The sequence below is a fragment of the Alosa pseudoharengus genome, unplaced genomic scaffold (assembly GCF_046254945.1).
Source record: "Alosa pseudoharengus isolate Yale_2024_CS ecotype anadromous, Long Island Sound unplaced genomic scaffold, YU_APseudo_1.1 YU_APseudo_1.1_scf_24, whole genome shotgun sequence".
Lineage (NCBI taxonomy): Eukaryota > Metazoa > Chordata > Actinopteri > Clupeiformes > Clupeidae > Alosa > Alosa pseudoharengus.
Genome location: NW_027468689.1, coordinates 4632311 through 4644487, shown reverse-complemented (window position 1 = coordinate 4644487; position 12177 = coordinate 4632311). Strand labels below are relative to the sequence as shown.

Sequence of the window (12177 nt, the reverse complement as noted above, 5' to 3'; positions counted from 1 at the left end):
TGCCCCCATAAAAGTAATAGCCTAATAGTAGGCCTAATAATAGTCGAACAACAACAATAATGTAAATCATAGGCAATAATCATAATAATAATGTTATAACATTATGTCAATCACAAGGCATCATATTATTATTATGACTACTGTATTATGATGGTTGTTGTTGGTGTTGTTGTTATCAGAACAAATCAACCAACTAACACCTGCGTGTGAAACATAACAGTCCACCACCGACTGCGGAAGAAAGATGATTCTTGTAGACAAATGTAGAAGGCTACAGGCTATCTATTTCTAACCAACGGTGTCGTGTTCCCCGTGTCGGAGCGGTCATGTTAAGCTGTGGCCAAACAACTAGTGGCCCACAAAAGATGCTGTGACAAACCAATAGGTGTTTGTTTGGTTTCTAGTCTTATTGACCACTGGAAAGGGCCATAGGCTACCTCCTCTTTTATTTCCTTTGGATAATATTTGCGCTGGACGCAAAAACTCTTCTGGGGGGATATGCAGCCACAGCCTACTCCTCCAGTTCCACCCGGGACAGGTGCTTCCGACCCTGCGGGTAAGATGGAAAAGTCACTGTATTTTCGTCACCAATTTAGAAACGAACATTCAGTAACTGCTAGCCTACACCAGCAATTTAGCCAAGGTGTTTCCTAGAAAAATATTCTTATGCCGTTGCATTGGCCACTTGTAGCCTACGTTTGTAAGCTTTTGTGTGCACGTTTTCCTTCCTCCATGTTAGAATATTACCTGAAGCGGAGACGGGCGGCCCTCGGGTGCACGTTGGCTCTCCTTGCATTGTCTCTGGTCGTTCTAACAATTGGTTTGGTGGCTTCAACGCGCACTGACAATGTTGCTGTGGCTGGCTTCTACCCGGGAATCATTGTAAGTGCCACCCGATGAGTTTGCCGTCACATTCCATCTTCATGTCAAACTGTTAGCAGTCTCGTTTTTAGCCAGACTGAAACAGAGTTATTAGGCTATGTTGCAAACTCGAAGTAAGATATAGGCCGTTATTTTTATCCAAAGCAATTCATTTGATTAAACGAGAGGAATAACAATAACGAGAAAAGTAAAGAATAGGCCTACACATGACAAAAACAAAGTGTGTATAAGAATATGACACATATTAAAAGAAAACGAAAACATTCACTAGGCCTATTACTAAACTGGGCCTAGTAGCCTACTATGCCTAGTAGGCTAATAATATCATATCACAATAATAGTGATAGGCCTATCAATATCAAGTATCAAAGTTGACTAAGAAATGTGGTTGAAACTATTCAACAGATGAGACAAAATGCTGAGTTTAGAAGTTTATAAGAATGTCACTGCAACAAATAGCCTACTAGGTTGGTCATTGCAGCACCACCAGCATGGTAGATGAAAATATGGACTGCAATCTCATGCTGTGAGACAATTGATACTCATTAATTAAACTAAATGGTTGAGAGGGGGAATAAATCTTTCTTTATTAAGAATTCTTTTTTTCCCCAATAACATTCATGTTAAGGAGTAGGCTTAGGAAACATTAGTCATTTAGTCAACATTCCATAATCTCTGAGTTCTAATGCTGAGTTCTAATCACCACTCACTTATTCTCTCACTCCGAAGCTGAGCTTTGGGTCCTTCCTTGGTATTCTTGGCATTAAGCTTATGGAGAATCGCAGACCCATGGTGAGTCTTATTTACTTCATGTTGTTGTGATGCATTTTAAAAGTCCCTAAGGAAGATGCCGATGATGGCTTAGACCAGTGGTTCTCAACCTTTTTTCAGTGATGTACCTCCTGTGAAATATTTTTTCAGCCAAGTACCCCCTAACCAGCGCAAAGCATTTTTAGTTGAGAAAAAAAGACTTAAAACAGAGCACTGTGCCATCAGTGTCTAATTTATTAAACTTTGGAACTGCTAAATATTAATATATGTATGTATATTTTACATTTTAAAATCTCATGTACCCCCTGGAGTGCCTTCACGTACCCCCATTTGAGAACCACTGGCTTAGACTATGAGTTTGTATTTGTTAATCATGTTTAAAAGCATTTAATCAAGATAGGTGCAGATGAACGATACATGTATACAATGGCATTCAAAAGTTTGAGGCCACTTGGAAAACTCCATTATAAAGACAGAATAGTACCCGCTGACAGCTTCTTCTCTCTAGTTATTGCATGGTTTGAAGCTGTGCTTTGGCTCATTGTCCTCTTGTAGAAATAAATGAACTCCAATTAAGCTCCAACCCCAGGGTATGGCACAGTGCTGAGTGAGCTTCTTCTTCAAGATCCCCTTCATCCTGTACAAATCTCCCAAGGCACCCCCAGATTATTGCATTGCTTCCACCGAGCCTGTCAGGAGTCAACCACTCCTCCAGCATTTGGTCTGTGTCTTGTGAATGTTCTTAGATTTGTGTGTCCGTAACTTTTTTCCAGTCTCCCTCTGACCACCGATTGTGTTCTTTTGCCCATTGAGATATGTTCTTTACAACTCTGCCCAGAGGGCTAGCATCCCAGAGGCGCCTCCTGTTGGTGTTGACACTGGTGTTTTGTGGAAGCTGCCAGTTGAGGACCTGTGATGAGTCTGTTTCTGAAACTAGACACTCAAATATATTTGTCTTCTTGCTTACTCCCGGTCCTCTCTCTGGTCATAGCCATTTGGAACTTGGTTCTTCTTGGTTTCTGGCCATTTTGAGCCTTTAATTGATCCCACTGTAGTTGATGCTCTGGATTTACTCACCATAAGAAGGCCAGTTGTATTGCTTTGCTATTTACACTACCTCCTTGGGTCAGATTATCTGCTCTCATATCACTACTATAGAGCTAAAAGAGTATATATACTTATACTATACAGATGATACACAACTCTATCTGTCATTCCCACCAGACGACACCTCTCGGCATGGATCCCTGAATGTCTCTCAAACATATCCCCATGGATGAAGGAACATCACCTTTGACATCTAGGTCAACATCAAATTACTAACGTTGACCTACAAAGTGATCTCCGTTGCATAAATTCTGAGGGAAGGTCTTCAGTGGAATTTTGAATGTTTGGAGTGGTGTTGTAGAGCATGCCGTTACTGTGGAAACCAACTTTGCCTGGTACATTTGGCCACATGGTCATTATGTGGCAGAATGTAATGCAGACCCAGGTGACAAGGTGGAGGGAGCATATTTATGTGCCCAAGGTCCTGTAATCTCAGGGTCGTTAGGCCCCAGGGCCTTAGATCAAAGTCCTTATAGGCAAGTCTCACCACTGTGCGGCCATCTTGGTAACGGCTTCAGACAGGTGACGTCAATCATGCGGTTGGTTACTTACAATACAGGAAGGGGCGGGATATGTGTAGACAACTGCCATATTGGCATTACAAACTAACCCCATACATTTCTATGGAGGATTCTTTGAGTGCTGTGTCTCATTATAAAGTCTGGGCCTATGTTCCTTCTGGGGGTCACTGTTGTGGTAAGAGTCTGCATTTTGAACCACAAGGAGTCAAATTCTGGGAAATTAACACTAGTCATTTGTCTTTTTTTTTTACTGATCAAGAGTGAAGCCGCGTAAGTAAACGCGCTACGTGACCATTCTGCTTTGCATTGGCGTTAATGTGCTTCCACTGGACTCTGTCCAGTATCCGACCACGCCGGCCAGTACTTAAAATTTAATTAGGTAGCCTCTAGTATGCTCTACTGTTCAGTACCAGGAACCGAGAGACTCATGTTTCCATGGTCACATATACACACTTGTTCACGCCAAAGACGCACGCATGCACATACACACACACACACACACACACACACACACACACTTATACCCACACAAAGCTCACACAGAGTAAATTGATAGCAGATTAATTAATTAATGAGCCCTGGTCCATATCGAGGTGGTGTGAGCATGCCTTGAGAGATGCTGAGTCACAGGGACTAATCTATGGAGGGCTTGAGAAGAAGAACGTCAGCCCACACATGTAATGAGCCAGATAGCTGTTTGCTGTTTGGTAGCTGGTGGTTGACAATTTAACGATTTCAAAGCAGATCTTATTTTAACAACTGCTACGTTCTATATATACCCAGGTTAGAATCCGGTAATTTCCGGAGCTCACACACAGTCTCTCTCCCACTCACTTTTTGTCTGCTTCTCACTGTCCTGTCTATTAAAGGTTATAAGGCCCCAGAAATATAAACGGAAAAGAAGAAAACATGGGTAGATAGTAGTCTTTTCATTTCAATCTTTTCTATCTTCACTGAAATATAGCACATTGTGGGGCAAATGTGCCAACAAATTAGCTCAAACGTTGTGAGATTATGACATTTTTAGATGCACAAACACCGTTTAAAATCTGTCCCCATAGCTTTGTAGCAGCCGGGCTGTGCTCGCTACAAGCAGGATAGGTAGAGCTATCTAACACTGATTTTCCCTCCCTACTGACAGAAGGGACCTCGGTGATCCCGAACAACAGGGCCCAATGTTGAATGTTCTCCTTTAAGCCAGGTTTCCGTAAAACACATCAGGCCACACTCAAAGTCTGGCTGTTCATAAGTGCATTGAGCTCGTCGCTTTTGTTGGGCCAAGGACTTGACCTTCCCCATGAGGCCCGCTGGCACAAAAAGCTTACATTTCCATTCCCACCTTTATCTCTAGCTCAGACGAGACGAGTTTGTCACAATCCTGTGCACCCCCCCCCCCCAACAATTGTGTTCATCGCTGATGGTTTTCTACAAACAGAGCATTACAAGGTTATAAAATACAAACCTGAAACACAGTACAGAGCTATAGAGCTATAGCAAAGTCCTTTTAGGCAAGTCCCTCCACTCGGCGGCCATATTGCAACACTTTTTGGGCACTCATCGGGCATCCTATTCAGCAGAAATGCGCGTGCGCAAGGCTTCACAACACCAATCTTGATTGGCACAATGTCTTCACAACACACCACATGATTGGCTCAATGTATTCACATGTCGACGTTTTGCCGAGGAAGGGGTGGGATATGTGTAGACAACGGCCATATTGGCGTTACAAACTAGCCCCATGCATTTCTATGGAGGATTTTTTGAGTGCTGTGTCTCCACATTAGGAAGTCTCTGGCTATAGGGACATGCTGCTGCTCACCACGGCGCAGACTCGATCCAACGATCCAAAGCATACACGACAGACGCGATCCAAAGCATACACGACAGACGCGATCCAAAGCATACACAACAGACACGATCTAAAGCATACACGACAGACACGATCCAAAGCATACACAACAGACGCGATCCAAAGCATACACGACAGACACGATCCAAAGCATACACGACAGACACGATCCAAAGCATACTTCAGAATTATATGTTGAAGTAGTGAGAAGTGTTGCTTTGTTCTGACTTAGGGGGCCAAACATTTGCACATGCTACAGCTGCTGTTACATTTCATCCATTTTTAAAAGTTAATGAAATAAAATACGTAATATTGCATTAAGTATTTTAAGTTTGCATTAATGCTTGAGGAAAGACCCCTTTATACTAATCTTTAGCAGGGCGTCTATCTATCTTCTTTTCTATTTATTCCACTCAAAATAAATAAAAAAAATTGTAATTTCTACACAGGTGGCTAAACCTGCATACAACTCCAAATTAAGGAACCTATTTGTGTACTTAAAGCACTGTATGTCTCCATTCACCCATCATGTCATCACACGTTGTTTAGTAAGTTTTATATGTGTAACCTAATTTGTTGTAATCATTCAGCTCATAGCAGCCATCATTTTCATCAGTCTGGGGATAAAGTCCTGTTTGTTCTGCGCTATCATCGATGGAGTCATCGCTGCTGAGTTCCTTGTGAGTACACAAATCCATTTTTTTTTTATCATTGTCATGCTGCATCTTCTTTCAAATCTATGGTTACAAACTGGTATTCTGGGCAAATGCACTAATCTCTCTGGTGGGAGAGATATAAATCACAAATGATCGTGAAATTGTGGGCAGCTGAATGGTTTTAGGTCTCTGCTTTGGAAACACCCCTTTCAATATCATCATTGAAAAAAATGTACAGGATGCTTGCAATGTGATGAAAGATAGTTTGGTGAGTGTGTGTCAGTAGGCCTTCTGCCCTTCCCCAGGGGGTGGCTGTGATTGGGCCGACAAATGATTTCGCAAAGTACTCCACCAGGTTAGCCTAGAAATCTAGACACACCGTAGCGGCAGCAAATGTAAATTTGCAACCAGGGTAGTCTAGCAACTCTCCATTGGCTTGCAAGCTGGAAAAATTAAACTTCGATCAGGAAAATCACATCGTGTATAGAGTCAGTGGGCGGGCTTAACATAATGATGGCAGAGTTGCGACGGTTCCGCTTGAATTCGCTGCCACTTCAAAACAAAGAAGATGGATGCTGCTGCTGGCGAACAGCGCTACTCGAGTTTAGCTGTTTTTAAGTTGGCAAAAGTTTGATCAACTAGCCAACTAGCTCCGCTGGTGGGCAAACGCATGGGACTTAAGAGTTGTAGCGCTATCCTATTGTGTGCAGAGGGAATTTGAAAGACAACCGTTTATCCCGACCCTCGGATTGAGCACTGCCAATGATGAGTTCCCAGACCCTACATCTTGATGTGGGTCTGGCTCGTCAGGCTAACACCAGGTTGCAGTTCCTGCAAAATGGAACCTGACATCCAGCTGCAGAACGTCCTGGCATAGTGCAGAATTCATAGTTCTGTCAATGACGATAAATGTTGTTTGTTTTAGAGTGTGACATTACTTTGACAGTGTGTGTCATTTTCAGTGTATAATATTTCCACATTTCAAACATTGCAGTGCACACTGAAGACAGGGTTCCTACACATTTTCCATTTCAAAATTCCATACTTTTTCCATACTCAAATTTCCAAACTTCTCGGTAGATTTTTCTGACCATATTCTCGACATTGCGGCCACTTCTGGTTTGGGATAACTCGGTGAAAACAAAGGTATGGACAACTGAAGTGAATTAAAAAATGACACTTAATATTTGTCCATTTAGCTGGGTCATTTTTAGTTGTATCATAGTTGTATCTTGATGATGGGGACTGATAGTTACACTACACAACAGTAGGAATGGTTCATTATGACCTGAGTGAAGTGATTAGTACTGCAAATGCAATAGTCTGGAAACACAAATATTTCTCCATACCCTTGTTTCTTTTTTCCATACTTATCCAGACCTGGAAATTACTAAAATCAAATTCCATGCTTTTCCAGGTTTTCCATACTGCGTAGGAACCCTGTGAAGAAGGGGTCTGGCCCAAAACATCTGTGGGATGATTAAAACATTTTGAAAATTTGCCTAAAGTTTAGTGCTGTGCTTGATATAAAAACGTCATATTTCATGTCAGGCTACAGGATCTAATGTTTTCTATTTACTGTACAGCACCATCGCCATGGGCGTCTTTATTTTGTATCCACGTCTCTGGTAATTAGATGACTAGTAGTGTCACTTTCACAGAATAAAACTTTCTGAATACTGAATTGTATGCACAGCAGGTTTGCACAACGTCCACCAACACCTGATCTGTCCATACTTTCCTGTATGTCCATCACAGTTTCACTGCACAACTCTTCAAATGACTCCTTTTTTGTCTCTTATCGCTACTCTAGGATATACGTCCGCTGATACAGGGCAGATGTTCATTTTACTCCAGTGGAGTGGACCATGAGTACGGCAACTACTACGGTGGCACTGAGGTGAGAATGACCTAAACGCGCGTCTACTCGTCTCCTAGCGCTTCGGACCTCACACACCTGATACGCCATGCCACACTCTTCCCTTCTCTACCTCCTTCCTCTCCACATCCCTCTCTTTCCTCCTCTTCTACCACTTCTCTTCTACCAGTATTGACAGATGCAGTGGTATTTCCTAGCTATGGTCTCCTCTGCACTATAGCGTAAATGTTATTCTATTGCTGTAGTAGTAGCGTAAATGTTATTCTATTGCTGTAGCTTAAATGTTATTCTATTGCTGTAGCTCTGTATCTTAAATGTTATTCTATTGCTGTAAGTCGCCTTGGATATGAGTAAATGTAATGTAATCACATGGGAAACATATTGGGATATTCGGTGACTAGATGAAAAAAGGGTAAAGAATAATGGCTGACCAACAGAGGAATCAACAACTTGGTCTGGCTGTTGTATGCTAACCCAGTTCCTTAGCCACTACGCTACCACCGACCCTTGAGTATCAGCTAATTGCCATCATCAAGCAAGCATTCTCTTTTCCCCTCCTACCTGTCTTGCAGGTAACCTGTCAGTCATACAACAAGAGGTGTGAGCTCCGCGTGAAGGCCAACAGCTGCTATTGCTGTGATTTGTACAACTGTGAGAGGCAAGGATTCAGGCTGTCTGCTTACAGCAGAGAACTCCAATATGCAATGAATAGGTTTTTTTTGGCCCACAAAGGTTGCTTTGTTTGTGATTTTGTTTTTGATGGTAAATAAGCTTGGTTGTTGATTGGCCGCTGTGGAAAATCCTCTATAGCACGAGGAATATAACACCTGTCCTGTGTATATCTGAAATGCACTGTACGTGTGTGTTTTACTAAATTCAGTAATATATTTGTTTAGGCTGTAACCTGTTGCTTGTTTTTTTTTGTTTTGTTTTTGATTCACGACCGCTCATTGCTGTGTGTTTGTGTGTAGGTGTGTATTCTAGGGTTGAAGCACTAAGAACATAACTGGAAGTCCTACAAACATCTCTGCACCGTAGTGTTTAATGTTATTCCTCGTTTTAGAAGTTAAAAGTTTCCTCGTTTTGAGTTGCGTTGGATAAAAGCGTCTGCTAAATGAACAAATGTAAAAGTGTGGAACATTTCTGTTTGACACCCTTCTAGCTCCGACTACCAAGAGCGCTACTATGAGTTCGTGGGTGTGAGGGGCTGCTGGGACGTGGTCCACCTGCATCGGCTCCTGTGGGCATCTGTGGTACTCAACGTCACCGGTATCTTCCTGGGCATCACCACTGCAGCTATCCTGGGAGGTTTTAAGAACGTGGTGAGATGGAGCTTTCTTAAATGGTAGAGAGACCAATACATAAGTGGCAGTTTTTATTATTGATTTTCCATCTTCCTCAACATCATCACTACAGCTATCCTGGGAGCCTTTCAGAACCTGGTGATATGGAACTTACTTAAATGAGTTGATATACAGGGCTTAAAGTTTTCAGGCACTGTGCCTGAATTCAGTTTAAGATTTGAAAATAGGCAATTATGACATTATATATTGCACTTCAAAAATGTCTGATTACTTCAGGCATAGAAATGTTACTTACTTTATGCTCTGTACAGTATATATGAGGGGGAGAGTAATAACACACATACTAAGAGACCACTGCAAAATGATCAGTTTCTCAATTCTATCTCAAGTCTTCCCAATTGAATAGGAACCAAACTCTTCATTTGTTCATTTAGCATACGCTTTTATCCGAAGCGACCACTTATGGCAATTATATTACAAGGGTCATTGTCCCCAGAGAAATTCGGGGTTAAGTGCCTAGCTGGCACAATGGTGGAAACCGGGGATTAAACCCACAACTTTTCAGGCTACTGCATGCTAGCCCAGCTCCTTAGCCACTATGCTACATCTGCCCCTACATACAATACAGTTCAAAGTCCAAAGTGACATTCTGCAGCCATCTTTTGAGAGATAATAAAGATGACATCTTGGATTGTTTTTGTTCCGTTCTTCCAGTCCCCAGATCCTCCACAGGCTTCTCTTACCCCCAACCCCCCTCCTCCCCTGGCCCCCCCACACATGCTGTATAACCCCACGCAGCATCTGGTGACCTACCCGAGGTTCTGCCCCCCTGGACAAGCACTGCCTGTATACCCAAACTACTCTATTCCCATGCAGGTAAGTACAGCCCATGGATGTTTTGGCTTACTGATATTCAGCTTGAAGGGACAGCAGGCAACATTTTCGTGTTAATTACTCATCTTCGTAAGTCGGTATATGGTTAAATGACTCATTACAGGGCGAATGAAGACTCTCTCGCCCGCCCCTACTGCCTGTAGGAAGAATATCCCGCTTGCAAGTTCAGTGTATCGTACCCGCCGACCGAACCAGGATCAGTTTACAAACTAGCGATTGTTGCAAACGTGTGTATAATGGCAGAGCCGGCGAAGAAGCAGCGAAAACCCTTGACGGAAGATGCAAAGAAAAGGAAAAGAGCTTCAGACCGAGTGAGGGGGAGTTTCGTAGAGAAAAAGCATCAGGCTTGCCTGGTGTCCCTTTAACTTGTCTTCATCTATGCATTTTGTGTGCAACTTTGTATGCATAATGTAACGTGTCTTTCAGTAATAATGATATTTATAATTGCGCATAAAAATGCACATTTGAGGTGGTAATGCACGGAGGGGCCGTTGAACCTCGTAGTGTTATGAATAATTAATATATGATTCATTTCCATTTCTTTTCTTAGCACCAAAATGGCTGCCTACATCCTGCCAACTCTACTGTTCCTCAGCCTCACAGTGAAGATTCCACTGCCCCATTGGAAGAAACTCAGCTCCACGACCAAAACCCAAGTTACCCCCCAAACCCCTCTACTGCCTCTCAAGCTAACCCTTCCGGCTACATGCTCACCCCTAATGCCCCTGCACTTTACGCCCAGCCCTGTGGCATGTTCGAGAAGCCTCCCCCCTATGCCTGCTGAGTGCATTTAGGACTCAAATGCATCTAGGTTAAAGAGGAGAAGCGCTTCAAATGATGATTACCACCAACTCTCTACTGAAATTATAGCTACCGTGGAACTTGATTTGTGATTTATTCAGACCACATTGACTATTCCTGTTGACCTACAATTGAAGACCTATGTAGGGACCAGCAAGCCTCTTAGGCCTGGGATATACCTGATTTGACCTGGTTTAGCAGATGCTTTTATCCAAAGAGGCTTACAACAATGAGGAATTGCATTCAAGCTACTTTGCAGAACTGACCTTACATAGCAATTAATATTACAACAATAAATACTGGTAGAGGATGAGTGCAGAAGTTTAAATACTTAAATCCTTCCCCATCTCTCTCTCTCCCACTCACTTCCTGTCTTTCTCCACTGTCCCGTTGATATAAAGGCAAAAAGCCCCAAAAAATAAATATTAAAAAGAGAGATGTTATGAGTGTTATGAGAGGAGGGTCTTGAAGATAGAGAGGGATGCTCCAGCTCTGCTACTCACACGTCCTGCATCTGTTTGATACGTCAGTCGTGCACATACTCGAGATGCAATATTCACATTGACGTTAGGGGCGGTAGTATAGTCATAGTATTTGACCGTACATGGGCACGCAAGACCGGCCTTTTTTTACAACTCTGGGTCTGAATTCTGTGGTCTGCCTCCAGTAACATGCGTAGCGACCTGCGTTGTAATGAAGCAACAATGCGCACACTTGGTCAAAAACCATGTATATCCCAGGCCTCATGATGTGAGCTATGGTATTAATCAGGCTTGTGCAAAGTTCCAGAATTGAATTGAAACTCTGGCTCTTAAATTCCAATTCAGTTCTTGAATTTCACTGGCATTTCAATTGAGGTAGCAAACAGGAAGCAGAATTGCAATTCAAATTGTGCACAACCCTGGTATTAATGTGAGACAAGAAATGACTAATGACTACCAGAAGAAATTCTGGTATAATACCAAAAATGACTAAGTTTCACACCCATGAGAGCTGGTCAATTACATCAACGAGTATTTTTTACATGACGGGAGGGCTCCACAAGTGATGATGTCTGCCACTGATCAGCATCGCACTTGTTGAAAAGATAAAGATGTGATGGACTTCAGGGTAAAGAGTTTGAGGTAGTATGACGGCTTCAGAATGGTGACATGCTGTTTACACTGGCTGGTTGATGGGACCAAATTGTGAAAAACTATTAGCAATTCTAAGCTTATAAATTGTTTCTTTGTCACATTCAGCAAATATCTCTAGTGCATACTGTCACATTCCGCAAATACCTCCTAGTGGTCCATTTAGCGAGCACACTGAAAAACACTCGTGGTTTCCTCCACAGCCCTGGCTCCATACATTGAAAATAGTGTGCAGTCTCACACATCACTATTGCAGCCAATAAGAAACAGGTATCGTTATTTTACACGCACAAACCTATGGAGCACTGTGAGAGATGCACATGAATGCAATTTGATGATTGTAAAATGTGACCTAACTGTGTAGTCCATGGAAATGAATA

General features: G+C 42.4%; 1 protein-coding gene across 1 annotated transcript; it reads left to right on the top strand.

The window, feature by feature from the left end:
• Window positions 1-498: 498 nt before the first annotated feature.
• On the top strand, window positions 499-10647 carry tmem255b (transmembrane protein 255B). The gene is made up of 9 exons (XM_076303789.1): window positions 499-556; window positions 740-882; window positions 1612-1674; window positions 5721-5810; window positions 7600-7686; window positions 8238-8323; window positions 8828-8987; window positions 9684-9845; window positions 10414-10647. The coding sequence occupies exons 1-9, from the start codon at window positions 499-501 to the stop codon at window positions 10645-10647; spliced, it is 1083 nt and encodes a 360-aa protein (XP_076159904.1).
• The last annotated feature ends 1530 nt before the right edge of the window (window positions 10648-12177 follow it).

Bases quoted from the DNA above. Each gene is read 5' to 3' on its own strand.
- tmem255b (XM_076303789.1), top strand. From the start codon at position 499: ATGCAGCCACAGCCTACTCCTCCAGTTCCACCCGGGACAGGTGCTTCC. The intron at 557-739 runs GTAAGATGGAAA...CCTCCATGTTAG, and splicing joins AGGTGCTTCCGACCCTGCGG to AATATTACCTGAAGCGGAGA. The intron at 8,324-8,827 runs GCAAGGATTCAG...ACACCCTTCTAG, and splicing joins GATTTGTACAACTGTGAGAG to CTCCGACTACCAAGAGCGCT.